This window comes from Elephas maximus, chromosome 5 (genome assembly GCF_024166365.1).
Source record: "Elephas maximus indicus isolate mEleMax1 chromosome 5, mEleMax1 primary haplotype, whole genome shotgun sequence".
NCBI lineage: Eukaryota > Metazoa > Chordata > Mammalia > Proboscidea > Elephantidae > Elephas > Elephas maximus.
In genome coordinates, this window is record NC_064823.1 from 104,403,412 (window position 1) to 104,429,117 (window position 25,706).

Genomic DNA, 25,706 nt, shown 5'->3' on the forward strand with positions numbered 1-25,706 from the left:
CACTATCTAGTTCATCTTTTGCTGTTTGTATGTTTATAGCTATGTTTAGTATTCTGTTTATGCCATATATTATGTCCCCTAGCATTGTCCTTATTTTTTCTTCCATAATCTTTATTGTTTTAGGTTTTATATTTAGGCCTTTGATTCATTTTGAGTTAGTTTTTGTGTATGGTGTGAGGTAAGGTCCTGTCATTTTTTCACAATTGGATATCCTGTTTTGCCAGCACCATTTGTTAAAGAGACTGTCTTTTCCCCATTTAATGGAACCTGGGCCTTTGTCAAAGATCAGCTGCCCGTAGGTGGGTGGATTTACATCTGGGTTCTCAATTCTGTTCCATTGGTCTGTGTGTCTGCCACTGTACAGTACCAGGCTGTACTGATTACCATGACCGTATAGTCAGTTCTGAGATCAGATAGTGTGAAGCCTCTTACTTTGTTCTTCTTCTTCAATAGTGCTTTACTTATCCAGGGCCTCTGTCCTTCCCATATGAAGTTGGTGATTAGCTTTTTCATCTTATTGAAGAATGCTACTGGAATTTGGATCAGGATTGCCTTATAGCTGTAGATCACTTTGGGCAGTATTGACATTTTCACAATATTGAGTCTTCCTATCCACAAGCGTGGTATGTTTTTCCATTTATGTAGGTCTCTTTTTGTTTCTTGCAGTAGTATTTTGTAGTTTTCTATGCATAGGTCTTTTAGTATCTGGTTACATTTATTCCTAAGTATTTTATCTTTTGAGGGACTATTGTAAGTGGTACTATTTTCCTTATTTCCTTTTCTAAGTTCTCTTTGTTTATGTAGAGGAATCCAACTGATTTTTTGTATGTTGATCTTGTATCCTGCTACTCTGCTGAATCTATTAGTTCCAGTAGTTTTCTTGCAGAATCTTTGGAATTTTCTATATATAGGATCATATCATCTGTGAATAGGGATAGTTTTACTTCTTCCTTACCAATTTGGATGCCTTTTATTTCTTTTTCTTGCCTTATTGCTCTAGGAATTCCAGCACAATGTTGAATAAGAGTGGTGATAAGGGCATCCTTGTCTAGTTCCTGTTCTCAAGGGGAATGTTTTCAATCTCTCCCCATTGATAATAATATTTGCTGTTAGTTTTGTATAAATGCCCTATATTGTGTTGAGGAATTTTGCTGAGAGCTTTTATCAGGAATTGATGTTAGACTTTATCAACTACCTTTTCAGCATTAATCGAGATGATCGTATGATCCTTTTGTTTTATTTATGCAGTGGGTTACATTGATTGATTTTCTAATGTTGAACCATCCTGGCATACCTGGTATGAATCCCACGTGGTCATGGTGCATTATTTTTTTGATGTGCTGTTTTATTCTATTGGCTAGAATTTTGGTGAGAATTTTTAGTCTGTATTCATGAGGGATATTGGTCTATAATTTTCTTTTTTGTGGTGTCTTTGCCTAACTTTGGTATCAGAGTTATATTGGTGACTTAGTCATCTAGTGCTGCTATAACAGAAATACCACAGGTGAATGGCTTTAACAAAGAGAAATTCATTCTTTCACTGTCTAGTAGGCTACAAGCCCAAATTCAGGTCATCAGCTCCAGCAGCGGAAGGCTTTCTCTCTCTGTTGGCTCTGGAGGAAGGTCCTTGTGACGCATGAGTCTTCCCTTGGTCTGGGAGCATCTCAGCGCAGTAACCTCAGGTCCAAAGAATGCGCTCTGCTCCCAGTGCTGCCTTCTTAGTGGAATGAGGTCCCCACTCTCTGCTTGCTTCGCTTTCCTTTTATCTCTTGTAAGATAAAAGGTAGTGCAGGCCACACCCTAGGGAAGCTTCCTTTACATTAGATCAGGGATGTGGCCTGAGCAAGAGTGTTACATCCCACCCTAATCCTCTTTAACCATAGGCAGAGATTATGATTTATAACACATACAAAAATCACAAAATGGAGGACAACCACACATGGCCTAACCAAGCTGACACATATTTTGGGGGGACACAATTCAATCCATTCTAGTTGGCTTCATAAAATGAATTCAGGAGTATTCGTTCCTTTTCTAAATTCTAAAATAGTTTGAGTAGTACTGGTGTGAGCTATTCTCTGAATGTTTGGTAGAATTCTCCAGTGAAGCCATCTGGGCCAGGGTTTTTATTTTTTGAAGGGAATATTTTTTAGTACCTCTTCAATCTCCTCTTTGTTACGGGTCTGTTCAGTTTTTCTACCTCTTTTTTGTTAGTTTAGGTAGGTAGTATGTTTCTAGAAATTTGTCCATTTCCTCTGGGCTTTCAAATTTGTTGGAGTATAATTTTTCATAGTATTCTGTTCTGATCCTTTTTATTTCAGTTAGTTCTGTTGTAATGTCACTCTTCTCATTTCCTGTTCAAGTTATTTGCTTCATCTCTTCTCCTGCTTATTTTTTGTCAGTCTGGCCATTCACTTGTGGATTTTGTTGATTCTTTCAAAGAACCAACTTCAGGTCTTGTTGATTTCTTTCTATTGCTTTTTTGTTCTCTATTTCATTTATTTCCACTCTAGTGTTTATTATTTCCTTTCTTCTTATGACTAGGCTCCTTTTACTGCTCTCTTTCTGTTTGTTCAAGTTGTAGGGTTAATGTTTTGATTTAACCCTTTCTTCTTTTTTGATGTGTGCATTTATTTCTGTAAGTTGACCTTTGAGCACTGCTTTTGCTGTGTCTCAAAGACTTTGGTAAGATGTGTTTTCATTCTCATTTGATTCTAGGAATTTTTTAATTCCATCTTTGATTTCTTCTATTATTCAGTGGTGTTTTAAGCAGGTGTTGTTAAGTTTCCATGTATTTGATTTTTTTTTCCTGCTTGCTATTCCTGTTATTGATTTCTACTTTTATGGCATTGTGATCAGAGAAAATGCTTTGTGTTACTTCAGTGTTTCGGATTTTGTTAAGGCTTGCTTTGTGGCCTAAAAATGGGTCTATTCTGGAGAATGCTCCATGTGTGTTGGAAAATAATGTATACTCTGCTGCGGTTTGGTGGAGTGTTCTGTATATGTCTATGAGGTCAAATTCATTGATTATGGCATTTAGATCTTCTATATCTTTGTTGAGTTTCTTTCAGGATGTTCTGTCCTTCACCAAATGGGATATGGTGAAATCAACTATTATTGTCGACCTGTCTATTTCTCTTTTCAATGCTGTTAGAGTTGTTTTATGTATTTAAGAGCCCTGTCATTTGGATGCATATATATTTATTATACTTATGTTTTTCTGGTGAATTGACCCTTTAATCATTATATAATGCTATTCTTTATCTTTTATGGTGGATTTTGCCTTAAAGTCTACTTTAACAGAGATTAATATTGCCACTTCTGCCCTTTTTTTGGTTGTTGTTTGACATATATTTTTTGCAACCTTTGAGTTTTAGTTTGTGTCTAAGTTGTGTCTCTTATAGACAGCATATTTATGGGTCATGTTTTTTAACCCATTCTGCCACTTTCTGTCTCTTTACTGGTGCATTTAAGCCATTTACATTTAATGTGATTATAGGTATGAGTTTATTGCTGTCATTTTGTTCTATTTTTTTGTGCTGTTGGTGGTTTCTTTGTTTCATTTTCTGTGCTGAGTTCTTTTTGTTTGTGGATTTTCTTTATATTTCTTTTGCTGTTGTTGATTTTGTGTTTACTGAACCTTTACATTTTTCTTCTTTTTTATTTTGATGAGTAGGTTTGTTAACTTTCTTTGTGGTTACCTGGAAATTTATCTTTATCTTCCTAAGTTTAAACCAGTCTTTTATTTCTTGACATCACCTTGACTTCCTCTCCATATGGAAGTTCTATAACGACACTGTTTATTCCCTTTTTTGTTTGGAAATTGTTGTCATTTATAGATTGACATCTCTGGTTCCTTGTTTTCAGTCTTTTAGGTGTTTTATTTTTGAGAATTCTTTATTGAGTTGTATCTGGCTGATGCTGTCCTATGTCCCAATCTCAGGTTGTTTTAAGGATACACTTTTCTACCATAGTTTTGGGGGACATCTAGGTCAACTGGCATAATGTTCCACATGCCACTTTGGTTATGGCACCAGGGGTCTTAAAAGTTTGCGAGTGACCATCTAAGATACAACAATAGGTCCCATCCCACTTGGAGAAAAGGGGAATGGAGAACACCACAGACACAAGGAAAATACTAGGCCAGAAGACTTCTGGCCAACATCGCACCATAGACAGAAACACTACGCCATTCCTCTGCACCAAAGACGCGAAAAACTAAGTAAAACAGAGACAAACGTCATTCCTGGAACCTGAAGTGTCAAATGAAGAGATGAAGAACTCAACCAAGCACCAAATGGAATAAGAAACTGACAGGATAGGGAGCAAGGAGAGATACGTGCGGGCGGCCTATCAGCTAATGCAGCACAGATCCGCTACCTTGGACTCCTGTCGGGGATTGGCAGACAAGGAGCACAGGAAAGCAGCTTCGCAGAACTCCCAGCAGGAGACAGAGCACCTGGTAACCCGTGATACATGCTTTCCCACCCCCCATTCTCTCCCTGTGGCTCTACCTCCGAGCTTCCTGGCTGGCTGCGGTGGCTCAGCCACCGGGAAGCGCAACATCTATGCTGCTTGGACTCGCCTCATCCACAGCACAGATCAGCAGACAGGGAGTATGGGAAAGCAGCTTCATGGAAGTCCCAGCAGGAGACAGAGCACCCAGTAAGGAGCAGTATACACTTTCCTAATGTCCCCTCCCCCCCCCCCATTTGGCATCCTCTTCTTCGGCCAGCCACACAGTCTCTTGGCCAGGAGGAAACTGCTTTGGCTTCAGGCTGCCTGGATTCGCCCTGGCTACACTGGCTGGGCCCCTGAGCTGGTGTTGGTTCTTCTCATCTCTTTTGGTTTCTTCTGTGCCCCCTACCACCTCCCTCTCTTTTCTCTGGAACACCTGGCTCCATGTGCCATCTTTGCTTCTTCTTGAAAGGCTGTGAAGCCATGCTCAACTGAGGAACCACTCCCCCAGCCTGTGACATCACACTGGTGGGATCCCTGAGGCTTTTTTTTTTTCCTTGTTTTGGTTTGTTCTGTTTGTTTGTTTTCTTTTTCTTTCCAAAGCTTGGGAGCCCCTTCTAGCCAGGCTGCACTCCAGGGCTTAGGAGCCACTCCTCCAATCTGCACAGCCTCATAGGTGGGATCCCTAGGAGCATTTCTTTTTTTTTTTTCTTTTCTCTCTCTTCTTCCCTTTCTGTCTTTCTTCATTCCTTGGTTCTTGTCTCTCTACATTTATCTTCTTTTTCTGTCTCCCGAATACCTGGTGCTGTGTAACGTTTATACCCCCTCTAGCAAGGCTATACTCTGCAGCCTAGAAGCCACTTCCACGGTCTTAGCAGCCCCACTTGTGGGACTCTGGGACTCCTGGGTGCTTTTCTTTTCCAAATTTTTATCTAGTTATTTTTTTCCTTTCTCCCTTTTTTTTCTTTTTGCTTTTCTCCATTTCTTGGTTTCTCATCTCTCCAGTCCAATGGCAAGCTCCCTTAGCACTCTTTTTCTTTCTTTGCTTGTTTGTTTTTAGCTCCTGTTTCTCTCCCCTCTCTCCTCTTTCCCATACCCCTATTAGCTCCACACCTCACAACCTCCCCCCTTTTTCCTGCCTACCTGCACAGTGCACTGAACATCACACCCCTGAGCAGCACAGGCACAGCCTACTGGAACCTGCCCAGCACTGATTCCTGGCCTGCCTTGTCAGCCCTAGTACGTGCCACAAACAATCCATCCCAGCACTTCCCCTTCACCTGTACCTGCCCTGCTGCACCATAGCTGAATGACTGGCCCTGCCCATTGGACAAGGAGGTGAAAAGTATAGTGACTACAGACAAGCAAACAACAAGGAACGCACAGCCTGCCTGCTCAGATGACACCAAGTAAAACAAAAAAGCAGGATGAAACAAACAAATCTACAATCAAGAAATGAAGAAAATAACAACTGACTGTTCCAAAGACAGAAGACAATATCAAAACATATTATGGGTTTTTTTAATTAAAAAACAGGACAGGATGGTTCCAGTAGACATCCAAAATAAAACACCAGATGACTTTCCAGTAGAAGAAAAGGAACTAGAACTACATGACTGGGAATTCAAATCTCTAATGTTCAGAACAATCCAAGAGTTGAAGCAAAATGCAGACAAAAATGAGGAAACAATGGACAAATTTATGAAAAAGGCAGACAAATTCATGGAAAATATAGACAAAAAAAGGAACAATTCAGGAAAGTAATACAGGAACAAAATGCCAAAATAAATTCACAACTAGAAATCATACAAAAACAACAATTAGAAATCCAAAAGATAAACAACAAGATTTCAAAAATGGACAGTGTCATAGAAGGGCTGAGGAGCAGGTTTGGAATGATGGAAGACAGAATCAGCAAAGTTCAATGCGAACACTTAGATACAACTCTTCTTGAGGAAAAATCAGGAAAAAGAGTGAAGAAAAATGAAGAAAACCTGAGAATTACGTGGGATACAGTCAAAAGCAAAAATCTATGAGTGATTGGAGTTCCAGAACAGGGAGTGAAAACGGAAAACACAGAGAGGATCATTGAAGAATTGCTGACAGAAAACTTCCCTGATATCATGAATGATGAAAAACTGACCATCCAAGAAGCTCAAAAAACCCCATATAGGTTACAGCCCAAAAGAAAAACGCCAAGGCATGTCAAAATCATACTTGTTAAACCAAAGACAAAGAAAAAATCCTGTGAGCAGCTCAAGAAAAACAAAAAGTCACATACAGAGGAGAAACAATAAGACTAAGCTCTGATTATCTGGCAGAAACCATGCAGGCAAGAAGGCAATGAGACGACATGAATAAAACCTTGAAAGAAAAAAATTGCCAACCAAGAATAATATATCCTGCAAAACTCTTGTTCAAATATGATGGTGAAATTAGGACATTTCCAGATAAACAGAAATTAAAGGAATATGTAAAAACCAAACCAAACTTACAAGAATTATTAAAGGGAGCCCTTCTATTTGAAGACAAATAACATTAAACCACAGCCTGAATCTAGGACGCAAGATTGTACTGGGCAGATACCTACCTAGGAAATGAACTCTCAAGGACTATCCAAAAACAAAACAGTTACAACAGGGAACCAGAGAGGTTAGTCTGTAAATGACAACAATGTCAGAACAATAAAAGAGGGAATAAATGGTATAGTTATATAGGAAGGCAAGGCAATGCCAAGTAATAATAGACTGGTTTAAACCTAGGAAGATACGGGTAAATTTCAATGTAACCACAAAGAAAGTTAACAAACCTACTCATTGAAATAAGGAAGAAAAACATAAAGTCTCAATAAAAACAAAATCTACAAAAAAAGAAATGAAACAGAAATCCACAAACAAAAGGAACTCAGCACAGGAGAGTAAGCGCAATGGCAAAAAGATGGAAACAACCTAGATGCCCATCAACAGATGAATGGATAAACAAACTGTGGTGCATACATACAATGGAGCATGACACAACGCTAAAGAACAATGATGAATCATGAAGCATCTCATAACATGGATGAATCTGGAGGACATTATGCTGAGTGAAATAAGACAACCACAGAAGGACAAATATTGTATGAGATCACTACTGTAAAAACTCCTGAAAAGGTTTACTTACAAAACGAAACAATATTTGATGGTTACGAGGGAGTGGAGGGATGGGGATGGAAAAACACTTAATAGACAAGTGGTAACTTTGGTGAACAGTAAGATAGTACACAATACTGGGGAAGCCAGCAAAACCTGTACAAGGCAAGGCCATGGTAGCTCCATAGACACATCCAAACTCCCTGAGGGACCGAATTCTGGGCTGAGGGCTGTGGGGACCATGGTCTCAGGGAACATCTAGCTCAATTGGCATAACAGTTTATAAAGACAAGGTTCTACATTCTACTCTGGTCAGTAGCATCTGGGGTCTTAAAAGCCTGTGAGCAGCCATCTAGGATACTCCTTGGTCTCACCCCTTCAAGAGCAAGGAAGAATGAAGAAAACTAAAGACACAAGGGAAAGATTAGTCCAAAGGACCACTGGACCACATCTACCACGGCCTCCACCAGACTGAGTCAGTACAACAAGATGGTGCCTGGCTACCATCACTGACTGCTCTGACAGGGATCCACAATAGAGGATCCTGGATAGAGCTGGGGAAAAATGTAGAACAAAATTCTAACTCAAAAAGGAAAGACCAGGCTTGCCGGCCTGACAGAGACTGGAGAAACCCTGAGAGTATGGCCCACAAACACCCTTTTGGCTCAGTAATGAGGCCACTCTTGAGGTTTACCTTTCAGCCAAAGACTGAACAGGCCCATGGGAAAAAACAAGACTAAAGGGACGCACCAGCCCTGGGGCAGGGACTGGAAGGTAGGAGGGAACAGGAAAGCTGATAATAAATAGGGAACCCAGGGTTGAGAAGGGAGAGTGTTTATATGGGGTGGTTAACCAATGTCATACAACAATGTGTGTACTAACTGTTTCATGAGAAACTAATTTGTTCTGTAAACCATCTAAAGTTCAGTTAAAAAAAAAAGTAAATACTAGGCCAAAGGACTAAAGGACCAAATGAACCAGAGATTCCACCAGCCTGAGACCAGAACTAGATTGTGCCCGGCTACCACCAATGACTGCCCTGACAGGGAACGCAACAGAGTCCTGGACAGAGCAGGAGAAAAAGTGTAGAACAGAACTCAAATTCACATTAAAAAAAAAAAAAAAAACAGAGTTAATGTTCTGACAGAGACTGGAAGAACCCCCGAAACAATGGCCCCCAGATGCTCTGTTAACCCAGAACCGAAACCGTTCCCGAAGTCCACTCTTCAGACGAAGATTAGACAGGACTATAAAACAAAAAAGAAAAATCACACATGTGAGGAATGTACTTCTTAGTTCAACCAGATACACAAGATGAAATGGGCAGCTCCTGTCCAAAAGCAGGATGGAAGGAAGGAAGGGACAGGAACTGGTCGAACGGACCTTGGCAACCTGGGGTGGAAAGGGGGAGTGTGCTGTCACATTGTGGGGACTGCAACTAATGTCACAAAACAATATGTGCATAAATTTTCAAATGAGAAATTGAGCTGTAAACTTTCACCTAAAGCACAATAAAAAAAAAAAAAGGCATACATTTTTCTGAAAGATTTTTTAAAGGGTTTTAGATTATTTCTGAATTTTTTTAGACATGGAAAATGTCTCTTTTCTCTTGTTCATTCATAATTTTATAGGCATTTCCCCATTCCTGACAATATATACAAAAGGTTAATGACATAGTTTCAATTTTTTATTTCAATGTATATTTTTGAAAGTTTATTCCTTTAAAACTCCCTCAATTTACCATCTACTCAAGGGTTGAGATGATACACAGTATCGGAGTTAGAAGATATTTAGAATGCATCTTTACAGGCATAAAGCATAAGGAGTTCTAAACATTTATAGTTAGTGCTAACCCAGAAGAGGCAGATAAATATTCCACTCCTAATTTGCCAGTGAGCTCCTGAATGGTACAAATGGTTAAGCATTCAGCCACTAACTGAAAGGCTGGTGGTTCAAATCCAGCCAGAGGTGCTTTGGAAGAAAGGCCTGGCAATCAATCTATTTCCAAAAGAGCACAGCCATTGAAAATCCCATGAAGGTCAGTTCTACTCTTACACATTGAGTCACCATGAGTTGGAATCGACTCCATGGCAACTGGTTTGGTTTTGGCTTTTTAATTTGCAAGAGACACTGACAGCTTGGGTGATCCACACCACACCCCAGAGCCTGCTCCAGAGTAATTCAGTCCACTGCTTCTCTCAGAGAAGTGGCAGGGCATGATTTTTCTCACTTAGGAAAATATGAGATGCTTCAGAAAGTTCACAGTTGAACATAAATGAAATACAGACTAAAGAAAACTGGGAGGAGGCCCTAAAGAACTATTCATTTGCTTTTTCTCCCTTTTGGCCGGCTCACCAGGGGACTTCGTGTTTAAGGAGAATATCTGAGAGTACCTGCAGCTGATAACCTTTTTCTCTTGTTTGATATTAGCAGCACTACAAAAAGGTCAGGATGGCTGGGAGGAGGAAAAGATTGTAAATGTCAGCCCAAAGCAATTTTTGCAGGTAACTGGATTGTAGCACTACCTGTGAACTAGTTCATAGGTACATACTTTAGAAACAAAGTATCTGTAAGATTAAGGGACAAAGATAAAACTATCAGATTGATTTAACTGTCTACCCAGGAATCGGAATCAATTCAGTAAAAAGCAAGCAGCTTTAAGTTAACCTCTTGAAATGTCGATTCATTGTCTTCCTCCAACCACAAAAGAAAAACACAACCACAGAACAAATTATCCTTTGCAAGTTTCATAAGATATTAATAACCAGAACAACAATAGAACTTATACTAAGATTAAAGTTTAAGTAGCTTTTTTTTTTTTTAAGTTCTTTTTATCTGAAATTGTTTCGATTACCTTCAGAGAAACTTCTCAAGTAGAAACAGTTGACAAACTTTATAAGGCCAAGGTTACCAGGGAGAGTCTGTTTATACATTTCCTTTAAAAAGGAGAGAGAGAAGAAACAAAGGGGTCCTGTGTCAAGCAAAGAGGGCTGAAATAACAGAGACTGAGCTTTGGAGAGGAATAACAGGTAGATGTGACTGTAAAGCTTAGATCTTTGACCCTTATTTCTAGAAATCAGTTTGTTTGGTACATCTTGGAGAAGCAGACACTTTCACATAGTCCTTCCGCAAGTCTCCTTAGCAGCCAACCAAGCCCAATGGCTCTCGTCCAATTAACTAATCCAACAAGTTCTTTAAAGTAAACCAAGACCTCCTCCATGAAACGTCATACAAAGGTCTGTAAGAGGTGCCACAGAAATCTGATAAACACAATGCAGCTGATTAGATGAAAGGATAGTAGTAGCACCTGAGTTATAAAACAGCACTCAAATGATGGCCACCTACCTCAAAAAAAAGACATGTCTAACAATCCTTGAATCAGGGTCCAGATTAGAAATCTGTACATTTGATTAATATTTCTGAAGGACAAGGGATTCTACAAAGAAGAGAAATGTTCATGGAAGATACAGCATAACTTGGAAATGGAATCAGATGGAAACTTTCTAGGGCAAGAAATAAAATCAGAGGCAGTATACCAATGTTCATTGCAGCACTATTCACAATAGCCAAAAGGTGGAAACAACCTAAATGCCCATCAACAGATGAACGGATAAACAAAATGTGGTACACACATACATTGGGATGTTACCCAATCCAACCCAATGCCATTGAGTTGATACTGACTCATAGCGATCCTATAGGACAGAGTAGAACTGCCCCCATAGAGTTTCCAAGGAGCGCCTGGCGGATTCAAACTTCCAACCCTTTGGTTAGCAGCTGTAGCACTTTACCACTACGCCACCAGGGTTTCCAATGGGAAATTACTCAGCCACAAAAAGAAATGAAGTCCTGCTACAACATGGATGAACCTTGAAAACTGGGTGAAAATAAGTCAAGCACAAAAGGACAAATGTTGCTTGATCCCATTTACATGTAATCTCTGCATAGAGATCAAAGTTTATCACTGGTTACCTGGGGTGAGAAGGGGGGGAAGAGGGGAAAGTATTACTTAGGTGGTCCTGAGTTACTGTTAATGGTGGTAGAATGACTTGGAAAAGGTTAGAGGTAATGGTTACACGAGATGAAGACTATAATCAATGTCACTGAATTGTGTACGTAAAGATTGTTGAATTGGTAAACGTTTTGTTATAGATATTTTTACCACAGTTAAAAAAAATCAAGAGCAGCAGCTTCCCCTCTCCTGTGTTCCTTTAGGCAGAATGAGCAATCGTGGATCGTTTCAGTGAGCAGCTTCAACCAGAATTAGTGTTCTAAGAGGATGGCCCATGCCCATGCCCGTTCACAATTACAATGAGCCTTTGCCTGCATTTAAACTGTTGCCCTCCTGATTTTTATACCAACTGAGAGACAGACTTTTCCTGCTGAGAAAGTTCTTGCAGAGCATGGGGCTGAAACAGAAGCTAAGGCTTTCCATCCTAGGGTGCTGGCTGCTAGCTGGGTGACCTTGGGAAAGTGAGTCTTCCTGTGCTTCATCCTCCTGGGCTGGTGCAAGAGAGCCCTGGAGGAGGTAGTCTCCAAGGCTCTTTCCAGTTCTGAAGTTCTGTGTCCAACAAAGGTGGGGGTGGGAATCAACAGGAGAGGAAGTGTTTCTGGTCTGGCTTGAGCCCCCTCCTCCTCAGCACAGGGCAGAACTCACTGATGTAGATTTTTAGATAGGGAAGCACCAAAAACCATTGCTGTCGAGTCGATTTCCACTCATAGGAACCCTATGGGACAGAGTAGAAACACCCCACAGAGTTTCCAAGCAGCAGCTGGGACTGTCGACCTTTTGGTTAGCAGCTGAGATCTTTAACCACGGTGCCACCAGAGCTCCCAGGGGAGCACAGGCCCCCCCCTAAAAACAGGGAGATTTACAGTGGTTCATTTGATAAATGGCTTGAGCCCGAGACTCTCTAACAGTGGACGACTACTTGTTCTGACTGAAATCTTCTTTAGTCTTATCACTGACCAGTGAGTGTTGAGTTGGTTCGGACTCGTGGCAGCCCCACGTGTGTCAGAGCAGAGCTGTGCTCCCAGGGTTTCCAGTGGCTGTGATCTTTCAGAAGCAGATCACCAGGCCTTTCTTCTGAGACTCCTCTGGGTGGACCCGAACCACCAACTTTTTGGTGAGTGTGTTAACTCTTTGCACCGCCCAGAGATTTCTTTAAGTGGCCTGTTGTTGTCATGTGCTATGGAGTTGTAGCAACCCTACAGGACAGAGTAGAACTGCCCCACAGTTTCCTAGGTTACAGTCTTTACGGGAGCAGATCATCAGGTCTTTTCTCCCAAGGAGCAGCTGGGGGGCTCAAACCACTGACCTTTAGGTTAGCAGCTAAGTGCTTAACCACTGTGCTTGCTACCAGGGCTCCTTTTAAGTGGCCTAACCAAAAAAAACCAAAGCCATTGCCATCGAGTTGATTCCTACTCATAGCAACCCTATAGGACAGAGCAGAATTCCCCCATAGGGCTTCCAAGGAGCGCCTGGTGGATTCGCACTGCTGACCAAAGCTCTTAACCATTATGCCACCAGAGTTTCCTTTAAGTGGCCTAGAGGAGAGGAAACGACATTTATCGAGCAGAAGATGCAGGTCACAGGAAAAAATGTTGTAACAGCATCAGGTACAATTTTTGGCAGATCAGTTGGAGTGTTGCTCATTCCCAGACACAAAACACATCAAAACTACTCAGTATTGTGCTGGATGATTTTCTAATTGTTTGTTAAAACAACAAACCAACCTGATTCCCACACTTAAAAGCTGTCTTTTACTGTCAGCAGCGAGTCCTAACCTGCCTGTACCTAATCCACAGTCAAGAAGATCTCAAAGGCTCTAAATTTCTATTAACCATGCATCTGAAATTGGGGCGAGGGGGAGGGGGGGTTTCTTTGCCCCTTTCACTAATTACTTAGATATCTAAGACAAGGCAGCAGGAAGTCATCTTGCCCAAATGCCCGCTAAAGCAATGTTTGGCTCTGAAGTAAGGGGATACAAGAGAGCTTGAAGCTTGTGTTGGACCCATTCTCCTGACTTGATAGTAAATTGTAGTTCAACCACATGGGAAGTCCGAGATTAAAAGACGGTTGACACTGATCCTCTATCTTGGAAGTCCTCACCTAGGCAGCACCTAGTGAAGTGGCCTCCTGCGGTACACTGTGGAACAGTGGCCTGGCCCTGCTATGGGCGAACGGCTGCCGGTTGACTGGAGGTCTGGACTCACAGCTTCCTTAAGAACAAGTGTGTGTGAGCGCTGGTGGGAGGGTGGGGAGGTGGAGTTTGGGACCCAGCAGTTGTGTAGCAAGTTGCCGATTACAGAGCGGCCCACACAAGCTCTCCTCCTCCGCCTTAGGAACTCCTGGAGTCAATCACTTCTCTGCGGACCTGTCTCCATCTCTGTAAAACCGAGAGACTTGAGTAGCTCCACCCGCATTTCTCAACTTTAAGAAATAACATTTGCCCGGTGGGTAGTGTCTTTGGAGGAAGTGTGGGGTGTACAGTCCTGCCTAGCGAGGGCCCCAAAGTGCTAAACCACTTTAAAAGGAAGAACGACTTGTGCCGGTGAGGCGTCCCCGCCTCGGCCTCGGAGGTACCCCACCCTCGCCATCTGTCGAGTCAGCCCCCAGGGGCGTCTCCCTCCCCGGAGGAAGCTTGTAAGGCGGTTTTTCAAAATCAGTCTCCTTCCTTAGAGCCTGGAGGGCGCGCTACGTCATCTTTCTCCCCACCATCTCAGGCCCGGCCCAAAGACCCGAGGAAAGTTGCTGCACAAATTCCCGGAGCTCAGGTGCAGGACCACAGAAGGCTTGTCCCGGGAAGGGCGACACCGGGCAGGGCAGCCAGCGCAGCCCCCGCCGCAGCCGCTGGTCCTCGCGTGGCCAAGGACCTGCGCGAGGCGGGGCAGCCCGTGGGCCGAGGGTGCGCCCCGGCTGTGGGTGTCGGGCGCGGCCAGGATCTCGGTCGCTCGGTGCGCCCCGCCCGCCGCCTCGCTCACCGCCGCCGCTTCTTCCTTCCCCGCAGCCGCGCCGGGACCATGTCGGCGGAGACAGCGAACGGCCCCACCGAGGACCAGGTGGAGATTCTGGAGTACAACTTTAACAGGGTCAACAAGCACCCGGACCCCACCACGCTGTGCCTCATCGCGGCCGAGGCCGGCCTGTCCGAGGAGGAGACCCTGGTGAGTACCGCGTGCACCCCCAGCCCCAATCCTGCCCTCCTGGTGCGGCCGTCACCTCCGCCCGCCCCACTGCTACAGGGGTCCACTCGTTCTCGCCCCCACCCCTGCCCCACCCCGCCGCCTTTTACCCTGATCTTGCATCGTTTCTCCCCGCTCTGTCCTCTCCTCTCCCTCCCAGGAGCCCAGACCCAGCATCCCTCCCACCGCCGCATGCCAGCTTCCCTGCTCCCATCCCAATGCTCCTCCACCCCAGCCCCTCGTAGTTCTCCCAGGAGCTTAGAAACCTCAGGTGCACCCTTCTTTCACCTTGCTTTCCACCTTCCCCTTATAACCCGAGACGAACGCTATCTCCTCCCTTCGGGTTGCGAGCAGCGTCTCTGCCCGCTCCTGTTCGCTTTCCCCGGCTCAGCATCTACTCTGGGTGTGAGCGAGCCATTCGGAGAGGGGCCCTTTGCGCTCTCTGCGCCCAGCGCCATTCATCTCTTCTCGGCGGGAATGGTAGAGCTGGAAGAGATCATCTATAAGATCAGCCTTCAGATTTGGCAAACGAGGAAACTGAGGCCCCGAGGGAGTGGAGGAGGGAGGAAGTGAGTAGCCGGCATGGCATGGGTCGTTAGCTGCAGCCTGGGTCTGCAGTCCCAACTCCATGCCTGCTCTTTCCACCACATCACCCTGCAGCTACTTCTTAGCCACAGAGCTACGATTGTAGGTAGCCAGGGAGATTCAGTTCAGATTTTTATAAAAATTTCCCAGCACTAAGGTTTGGAGACTTTTTCTGGAAATTTCTAAAAAGGTACACAGCTGATATTACCGCTGATGTGGAAGCAGATCTCACGACCCCGCCATCTCAGCCCAAGGTCCCGCGGAAAGTTGCTGTACAAATCCCGGGGACCTCAGCTGCAGGACCCTTTAAGGCGCGTCCCGGGAAGGAAGGGCGAATCCGGGAAGGGCAGCCAGCGCAGTCCCGGCAGCGGTGGTTTATTTAACTATTTTTTTCAGATCCTGTGTTATGCTGAAAATTGTTTAGGGTAGGGAATGCAACAGGGCCCGTGATTGCTAACGTTCCAGGTGCAGGATTGGCTCCTTTCGTGGATTTTTTTTTTTTTTTTAACTCTATCTATACACTGACTTCTATTCTCCCTTTGGTCCTGGAAAGACAGTTATGCATGATAATACTACTTGGGGCTGATCTAACATCTCTTCCGTGGAAGCCCAAAGCACTTTGCACCTCTAGTCTCAGCTCTAAAACAAAGACACTCTTTTTCTTCCCATTTTATAGACCAAAGTACCAGGCACCCTGTCCTCTCCTCACCGTAAACCATGCTCAGTAGAGGCTTTAAAGCTTGTAGTAGCGGGTGCCCTAGTGGACCTAGAAGGAACCCTGGTGGCGCAACAGTTACGTGCTGCTAACCAAAAGTCTGGCTGGCAGTTGGAACGCACCCAGCAGCTCTGCAGGAGAAAGACCTGGAGATCTGCTCTCCTAAAAATTACAGCCTAGAAAACCCTATGGGGCAGTTCTATTCTGTCACATGGAGTCGCTATGAGTCGGAATGGACTGGACAGCACGTAACAACCACAGTGGACCTAGAACCAACACCCCCAAGGCTAAGTCCAAAGTGATTTTTGCTAATTAAACCAGACACACTTTGGAGAACTTGCCCATAGCTAATCTTGTCGTTTATGGGTCAGATAGAAAGGCAAACATATCTATTTTGAGCAGATGGACAGCTGCCTGGTTAACCAGAACCAGAACTTAATGGAAAGTGATTTACTGTAACTCTAGTCTAACAGCTCATGTGTTTTTGAACCCCCTGAGGGAGCAGCCTGTTCAAGTTTTATCATTTAAAAATCCCCTGCTGTACCTTAGAAAACAGAAGTGATCACAGAGATAATAACTTGTCTTCTAAAAACAAGGCTGTGGGTTTATTGTGGGCATAGTGCCAGCAAAAGTTTTGGGCTCTTTGCAGCCTCTGATTCTCCTGTACCTGTAAAGCAGAATAGTTATGTTGACCTTTCTAAGGGATAATACTTGCCAAGGCACTGTCCCAGGCACGGTCCAAGCATTAACTCATTTACTCCTCGCAACAAGGGTAGGTACTATTAGCCCAGTTGTACAGATAAGGGTAGAATTTTCAGTGGTAGAAGACCCAGGTTTGATTCCTGGACAATGCACCTCGTGCACAGACACTGCCTATCTGTCGTTGGAAGCTTGCTGTTGCTACGATGCTGAACAGGTTTCATTGGAACTTCTAGACTAAGACAGATTAGGAGGAAAGGCCTGGTAACCTACTTCTGAAAATCAGCCAGTGAAAACCCCATGGATCACAACAGTCCAATCCACCACCAATCATGGGGATGGCGCAGGGCCAGGCAGCATTTGATTCCCTCGTGCATGGGGTCATAGTGAGCCTGGGGCAGCAAGCAACAACAAATAAGGGAACTGAGGCACGGGAAGGTCAAATAACTTGAACCTGCCCAAAACCACACACCTAGGGAGTAACAAAGCTGGGATTTGACCCCAGATAGTCTGACTCCAAAGAGCCCTGGTGGTGCAGTGGTTAAGCACCTGGCTGCTAACTGAAAGGTCCACAGTTGGAACTCACCAGCGGCTCCAAGGGAGAAAGATGTGGCAGTCTGCTTCTCTAAAGATTTACAGCCTCGGAAACCATGTGGGGCAGTTCTACTCTGTTCTATAGGGTCTCTGTGACTCAGACTCGACTTGATGGCAGTGGACAGTCTAACTGCAGAATCCAGGCTCTTAACCACTGAGCTATGCTTCTCTAAACAGAGAGAATGAAACAACTGGGCAAGTGTGAGAGGGAAGGACTGAAAATTTAATTTATGTCATAGTTCCCCCTGAAAACATCTGTGGATTGAGTGATAGATAGTCCCCTGGGCTATTTTCTAACTTTCCTCAAGATTGATCTGATTTAGAGAATTGAAATGAAATCCAGTTAGGGGTGTTGAGGAAATATAATTAAGAACAAAATCTACTTGCAATCCAGAAAACCTCCACGAAAAGAGAAAGAAAAGTTTTATTGCTGAATAAGCATTAACCCAGAATGTGTTGTATCATAGGCAGTCGGCTAAAGAGATTCCAAAAACAAAAGAAATCTTACTCTTCTGTATAGCTAAATGGAGACAACCCATTAGAGTCATATTTTCAAGATAAAATCGCTAATTTTCTATAATTTTTGTGGCCTAGAGCCCACCTGAGATTATGCTAATCTCCTGCCTGGATACTGGAAGATAGGGGGGTGATCTTCCGTCATGGTTACATTTCAAAAGAGATGACTCCCAGGTCCTTGAGGAAACTTTCTTGATTTATATACTTTTCAGAGATGAGAAAGAGCTTTCAAGCGTTCCAAGGTAAATACTGAAAGAAAAGGGGGTCAGTGGGAGTCTCTTCCTTACTTTTAATTTGTATTTGCCCTTACAAGAGTCCCTGAGTGGCCAAATCACTTAAGTGCTTGACTACCAACTGAAAGGCTGGTGGTTTGAACGCACCTAGAGGCTTCTTGGAAGAAAGTCTTGGCAACTGCCCCTGAAAGGTCACACTCTTGAAAACTCTATGGAGCAGTCCTACTCTGCACACACAGGGTTGTCGTGAGTTGGAATTGACTAAACAGCAACTGGTTTTTGTTTGTTTGCTCTTATAGGAGCAGGAAGAGTGGAGGGTACCTGCTTATTTCTGTGCTTGACATCAGCACTTCAGACCTCTGCACAGCAGGTTCACCTGCCCCACCCAGGCAGCCATTCTCCTATTTCCCCCTTCTGCCATGTTCAAATGAACAAATGGTGGACCCAGCCCCAAAATGAAGTTTCATCGTTTACATCCCCTGCTATATATAGAAAAGAAGAGTGATCACAGAGGCAGTAACTTCTCTTTTAAAAACAAGTCAATCGCTTTATTGTGGGCACAGTACCAACAAGGGGTCTAGCCCATTCAATGTGGGTGTGAGTCAGCCTCAGAGCAGGGCCCCAGGCTTCCTCTTCCTGTCTTAGAGGCCAACACCCAGAATAATCTCACCTTTCTCCTCCCTTCAGATGCACAGCTCTGCGTGCCTGTCTCTCCTCCCACCTAGACCTTCAGGGAAGCACCTGAGACATCAGAGCTGAGAGAAGGGTGACATTTAGCAGTTTCAGGGAAGAGGCTTCCTAAGTAGCCCAGGCTGCCTACTGTTGGTCAGCCCATGCGGGATGCCCCAGCTTCCCATTGCTTCTACCCCAATATGCACTGGTGGGTGAGAATGGTTTCTTCTTTAATCTTCTCAAGCAACGTTTGCATTTTAAAATGTATCCTTTAAAAGAAAAAAAAAAATGTGTCTTCTGGAGCTATAAAGCCCAAGATTGATTTTTCAGGCATTACTAAAATTATTTTTATTGTTCTTACATAATGAATTTTTATTTTTAGCAGGCCTCATTAAAAAAAAGTTGCTGTGCAGTCATTGCTGACTCACGGCAACCTCATGTGTGTCAGAGTAGAACTGTACTCCATGCTGCTTTCACTGGCAGTGACCCTTCAGAAGCAGATCACCAGGCCTTTCTTCTGAGGCACTTCTTGGTGGATTCGAACTGCCAACCTTTAAGTCAGTAGCTGAGCTCCACTCAGAACCAAAACCAAACCCACTGCTATCGAGCTGACCATATAGGACAGAGTAGAACTGCCCCACAGGGTTTCCAAGGAGCAGCTGTGGATTTGAACTGATGACCTGTAGATTGGCAGCCTGAGCTCTCTACCACTGTGCCGGCAGGGCTCCAGGGACTCCTAGCAGGCCCAAATGGGGACCCTTTAAATAACGCCACGGAGGCCATGATCTGCTTTGCCTACATATAAACAATGTCTGGTATCAGCACCACCCCTGTTTTTATTCTTATTAGTGTTGCTCATTTCCACAATGAAGGGTCACCAAAGCCAAAATAATATTTATCTCATATGCCTGATTTCTTCCCCCACTCCAATACCACCCACCTCCAGGAAAGCAACCACATTCTTTATTTTCCTAGAACAAACAAAACTTGAATAGAAGAAAAATAAGCATGAGATACTCTCATGAGATGCTGAAGTAGAGCTGATTCACACTGCTGGTACTTCAGCGGGGTCAAGAGGGGATCTGAGGATAACTAGGGTCCTCTGCTGGCCTCTTCATAACCGCTCTACCGTGGGACACAATTCTCCGCTTCCCGGAGTGAAGGGTAGGGTGTTCTAATTGAAATAACTTTTTAAGTTGCATTTGGTGGGAGCCTAGAATGAGTTTTTTTCAGGGCAGTAATCTCACCATCTCCTACATTTAAATTAAGTGAAACCTTGCAGAATAACAGCCCCTGTGTCTTTTATTATTTTGAAGGCAGTGTTAGAAGGCACTGGCAAAGGCTCTTCCATGAGCCCCCTGGGAGGCTGGGATGATCTGGCGTTTTGTTTTATCACTAATTCAGACCAGTCTAGCTGGCATTGGTTCTTGAGAGGTTTCCAGTATTTTTATCTCCTCTTGGTGTCCTGGGCCTTTTCCCAGAGGCCAGTGGTTTTAGTTGTTTGGACATTTTATCAGTAGAATAAAGACTTCTAAAGGTCTCCATCTGAAAAGGCTGAAATATTAGTGTCTTAGTTATTCAGTGCTGCCGTAACAGGAATAGCACAAGTGGGTGGCTTTAACAAACGGAAATTTATTTTCTCACAGTTTAGGAGGTTAGATGTCTAAATTCAGGATGAGGGCTGTAGGAGAAGGCTTTCCTCTCTGTTGGCTCCGGAGGAAGGTCCTTGCTTGTCTCTTTGAGCTTCTGCTCCTGGGCAATCTTCATGTGGCTTGCTTGGCATGTGTCTTCCTGCATCTCTGCTTCTCTCATGCTCATTTAATCTTTTATATTTCAAAAGAGATTGACTTCAGACACACCCTACATTAATCCTGTTTCTTTACTGTAACAAAGAAAACCCATTTCCAAATGGGGTTATAACCACAGATATAGGGGCTAGGATTTACAGCATGTATTTTGGGGGGACACAATTCAGTCCATAACATTTAGTTTCTAGAGAAAAGGGCAAGAACAATGTTATTTTATCCCAGTCTCTCCCCGTGACGGTGTCTAATTATCATCTGTCTCCTCTGAGCAAATAAATCTCCATCAACGGTAAGGGTAATGAGGACAGTCATTTATAAGCAGGCAAGGAATGAATGTCTTTCCTGGGGGATGACTGAAACAAAGAGCAGGATAAAGGCAGGTGGAAGATTAGTGTTGATGTGAGATGTGATAGGTTTCAGCTCTAGAGGGGGAAAAAGAAATTGGCTTGCTAAATTATCATATTCTTGATTTTTTTTTTTTTTTTATCTTCAGAAAACAGTTGAGCTTTTCTTGAACCTCCTTCCTTCCCCCCATGTTAGGGCTTGATTTTTAACCATTTGGATGCCAACTCACAGATTGAAAAATGAGGTCTTTTCTTGGTAATTGTACATTAATATTCTGCTCCACTCTGTAGGGTCAGTGTCTGTGTGGGTGGCTTTTCTGAATGAGGCCAGCTCAACCATTTTGTCTTCAATGAATCCTGATAGAAAATGAGGTTTTCCTCTTCCAGGTTTTAATTAGTCAGCCCTTAAAACTCTCACATTTATTCAGCTCTAGTAACTGGAAATCCAATTTAATCAGAGCTTGGAGCCTTGAAACCCCCACAGAACTACTTCATAAATGAAACCGGAGCTGTGCCGCTCTTACCCCAGAACTTGAAGTTAACTAAACACACAACCGAATTCCAGAAGAACATGTGCCCACCTCAGGCAGGAGAATGTTGGTTAGACACCAAAGTTATGTGACCCCTTCCTTTTTCTGGAGGTTAGTGACCCCCCCTCTCCGCCACCGCCCCACAAAACTAGTTGCTGTTGACTTGATTCTGACTCATGGTGACCGCATGTGTGTTAGAGTAAAACTGCATTCCATAGGATTTTCATGGCTGTGACCTTTTGGAAGCAGATGGCCAGGCCTTCTGAGCTGCCTCTGGGTGGGTTTGAACCACCAAACTTTTGGTTAGTAGTCGAGTGCTTGACTGTGCCACCTAGAGACTCTGGGAGGAGTAAAATATGGCACCTGGAGAGCAAACCCCAAAGAGAAGGCTGCCCTACTAGCGGCCTGCCGCCACTTGCTTTAGGTTACTTTTCTTTGCCGTCATCCCACAGTAAAAAGGTGAATACGACAACTGTGTAAGTAATCTCAGCACATAAGCTCTGTCGTAAACTTAGGGGGAGAGTTGTAGGCATGGTCCCATGCCATCAGTCAGCTCAGCGCTGATGCAAAGACCTAACCAACCCTGTGAATTCTCACTCCGTTTCTAGCTCTGCAGGCCTGGATCCTTAGAGCATTTCTCTCTCTGTAGTTCTTACCCTTTTTCTGACCTTGGGCTTATGCCGAACTTCTCTTTAGCTCCCTGGATCTCTGAAGAGATGAGAGTTTTCCAGCATGGCCCTAGAGCTCACCCCATTTGACCTTAGGTTGAAACTGACATCTGGATAGGCAATAACAGCTGCCATCAAGTCCATTCCAACTCCTGGTGACCCCATGTGTGTCAGAGGAGAACTCTGCCCCATAGGGTTTTCAATGGCTGATTTTTTGGAAGTAGATTGCCAGGGACTTTCTTTTGAGACACTTCAAAGTGGTCTCAAACCTCTAAGCTTTTGGTTATCAGGTGAGCATATTAACCATTTGCACTACCCTGCAACTCCAGATGGGGATTGGCCTGTGCTAAGTCAGGAGCTCTGTAGACACCTCGCACCAAACTGTCTCTATTAGCACATCCCAGGTCTGGCCTGTCATAGCTATGTGCTTTTTGCTTCCTTTCCACCTCCTCATGTCCTTGTGCCTGGAATAGGTGAATTTTAGAAAACCTGGGAGGGACAACTAGACTGTCTAAGCTTACCTCTTTGTTGGTTAAAGTAGGCCTTCCCATTGTCAGGACCTGGACCACAGAGCCCCTGATGGTCACCTACCCAAGCAGCTTGCCTGTTTACAGCAATGTGACATGCAAATATCATCATTCTCTATGTACATTGTGATGTGTTAAAGATTGGGGTGCACAAAAAGGGAATAGAGCTTGGGGGTCATGACTTCCTGTCGAACTTTCTAACCCAGTCTCTCCATTGTGAATCAGTGCTTGCTGCTTCTACTTCCTCTTTAATCCTTCCTCAAAGCTGTTTTTTAAAAATCCCAGTTCCCATTTGTCTTAGTTATCTAGTGCTGCTATAACAGAAATACCGCAGGTGGATGGCTTCCACAAACAAGTTTATTCTCTCACAGTTTAGGAGACTAGAAGTCCAGATTCAAGGCGTCAGCTCCTGGGGAAGCCTTTCTCTCTGTGTCAGTTGTGGGGGAGGTCCTTGTCATCAATCTTCCCCTGGACTAGGAGCTGCTCAGCACAGGGATCCCAGGTCCAAAGGACATGCTATTCTCCTGGCTCTTGTTTCTTGGTGGTATGAGGTCCCCATGTCTCTCTACTTGCCTCTCTCTTTTATATTTCAAAAGAGATTGACTTAAGACAGAACCTAATCTTGTAGATTGAGTACTGCCTCATTAACATAACTGTCTCTAATCCTGCCTCATTAACATCATAGAGGTAGGGTTTACAACACATAGGATAATCACATCAGATGACAAAATGGTGGACAATCACACAAGTGGGCTAGCCAAATTGACACACAATTTGGGGGGACACAATTCAATCCATAACACCCCTTGACCAGCCTAGTCCATACCCAAGCCCTCTTCCCCAGCATGGGTCTCCTCACCCCCTCTTTTAGGAGTCCCCACTCCCTTAAGAGCATAATAACAGCAGCCACTGACTTATCAAGAATATACCACATTGCCTTACAACATAAACATGTTTTGGCCCTCACATCACACCATGTGCAGAAGCTCCCATCTGGGACCCTCCTTAACTACATGTTCACTTTTGTGAGGTGTGAATATTTAGATCACACAGAGCTGGAAGATTCTGACAAAACTTGGTGGACCCGCTCTGTCTTCTTCCACTGCTCAGTGGCCCTGGAGCAGGAGAGACTGGGCTGGCCTACTCCATGTATTCCCAAGGAGTGCTCTGAGATTGTCCAGTGCTCAGCTAACCATCTGTTTTATTCAGCAAACACTTACTGAGTGCTTCTGATGAGCCCTTGGTGAGATCAGCACACATAGACGAGATATAGCAGCCATAGAGATCTATCTGGGGCATCAAGGAAATGCTTCAGTTTCTTTTATTCATTCAGTTAACAAAGATGAATTCCTAATTATTAAACCCTTGGTACAATGGTGATAAGATGAATGTGGCCTTTGCTTACACAGATCTTACAGTCTAGAAAGGAAGGTAGACTAAAAACAAGTGAGTACACAAGTAAATAAAGTAGCTACAAATACTGACTATTCTTCTGAGAATAATAAGTTACTTTAACAGAGAATAAGGAAATGGTGGGGAACCCATTTTAGATAGCGTGTTCAGGGGAAACTTTGTTGAGAAAATTTACATTTAAACTGAGACTTCGGGATAAGAGGGAGATCATTAGATTAAAAATAAAGGTAGAACTTCCTAGGCAAAGGAGACAGCATGTGCAAAGGTCCTGAAGCAGGAAAAGTAGGTGTCACCATCCTCACAGACAAATCCCTTGCTCCTCTCCTTTCCAGTTGGGCCACAAAAGCTACCTTTTGGAAAGGGAATATGTATTTCAGTTTTTCAGCATGAGACAGGTAATTTTGCACATTTTTCTTCTTCAGAAATGGTTCAAGCAACGCCTGGCCCAGTGGCGGCAATCAGAAGGCCTGCCCTCAGAGTGCAGATCCGTTACGGACTAAGGCAGTGGGCATTGGCACCTTCCCTCCATGAAGACCATGTGCTGTTTCTCTCCTCTGCTTAACCAAACTGTTTTGGTTTTTCAGTGTAGTGTTGTGTGTTCCACTATTAACTGTCCTGCTATTTAACACAATGTTATATTTTTTAATGTACATAAATAGAAAAGAAAATAACATTGGGAGGCGAACATTACAACTTCCACGTAAAGCAATGGCTGGGACAGTGGTGTGGTTTGCAGCTCCCTTCCAGTCATGATGACAGACGGGTGAAAGCCATTTCAGTTTGCTTTTGACCTTCACCTCCCAGTAGGATTTTACTGTCCCATCCACATCAAGCAAGCAAGAACTCTGTTGAAAAGATAGCATAACTGAGAGGGGGAAATATTTTCTTCTGAATCCGCTTCCCTAAGTTGTTTTCCTTATGTTTCGTTTAAATACATCGATGATTGAGTGAGAATTCAGAGAAGCCTTTGAGTCATTCAATTTTCATAGAGCAGTTTCTTGGATTATAGCTGCATTTGCTTGGAAAGAAATCAGATAGGCTAGAAGACAGGAACTCCAACAACTGGCAGAAAAGCAAGTAACTAAGAAAGAAAATCCACAAACAGTCCTGAATTTACCTTATTTAAATGCATTTATTAAATTTATTTTGCTAAATAAAATGAACTGCTTTTTGTCTCCGGAAATGATATCCTTAATAAAACCTTAACTTTTTGTTGAAAATGTGTTGAGTTTTCTGCAGTTTTTTTTTTTTTTTTATTGTGGTGAGTGTATGTGTGTATATATATATGCATGTATCTAAAAGAAATAAATGCCTTTGAAGTATGGTGTTGGTGAAGAATATTGAATATACTGCCAGAAGAACAAACAAATCTGGAAGAAGTATAGCCAGAACACTCCTTAAAGTGAGGATGGTGAGAGTTTGTCTCACATATTTTGGACATGTTGTCAGAAGAAACCAGTCCCTGGGGAAAAACATCATGCTGGGTAAAGTAGAGGGTCATCAACAAAGAGTAAGACCTTCGACAAGATGGATTGACACAGTGGCTGTAACAATGGGCTCAAGTATAGCAACGATTGTGAGGACAGTCCAGGACCAGGCAGTGTTTTGTTCTGTAGTACATGGGGTCACTA

At 43.6% G+C, this 25,706-nt stretch overlaps 1 protein-coding gene across 3 annotated transcripts in view; it reads left to right on the top strand.

Annotated features, from left to right (window-relative positions):
* Positions 1–25,128, top strand: part of HOPX (HOP homeobox) — a 42,848-nt gene extending 17,720 nt beyond the window's left edge. Inside the window, exons 1-3 of one of the 3 annotated variants that reach the window (XM_049886220.1) lie at positions 13,915–14,045; positions 14,600–14,756; positions 24,498–25,128. In XM_049886220.1, coding sequence (XP_049742177.1) covers positions 14,613–14,756; positions 24,498–24,575 — 222 coding nt within the window. In that variant the 5' untranslated portion in view covers positions 13,915–14,045; positions 14,600–14,612 and the 3' untranslated portion in view covers positions 24,576–25,128. Of the gene's footprint in view, positions 1–13,914; positions 14,046–14,077; positions 14,367–14,599; positions 14,757–24,497 lie in introns of those variants that run through there. The other 2 variants (XM_049886218.1, XM_049886219.1) reach the window with 2 other exon arrangements.
* Positions 25,129–25,706: the final 578 nt, after the last annotated feature.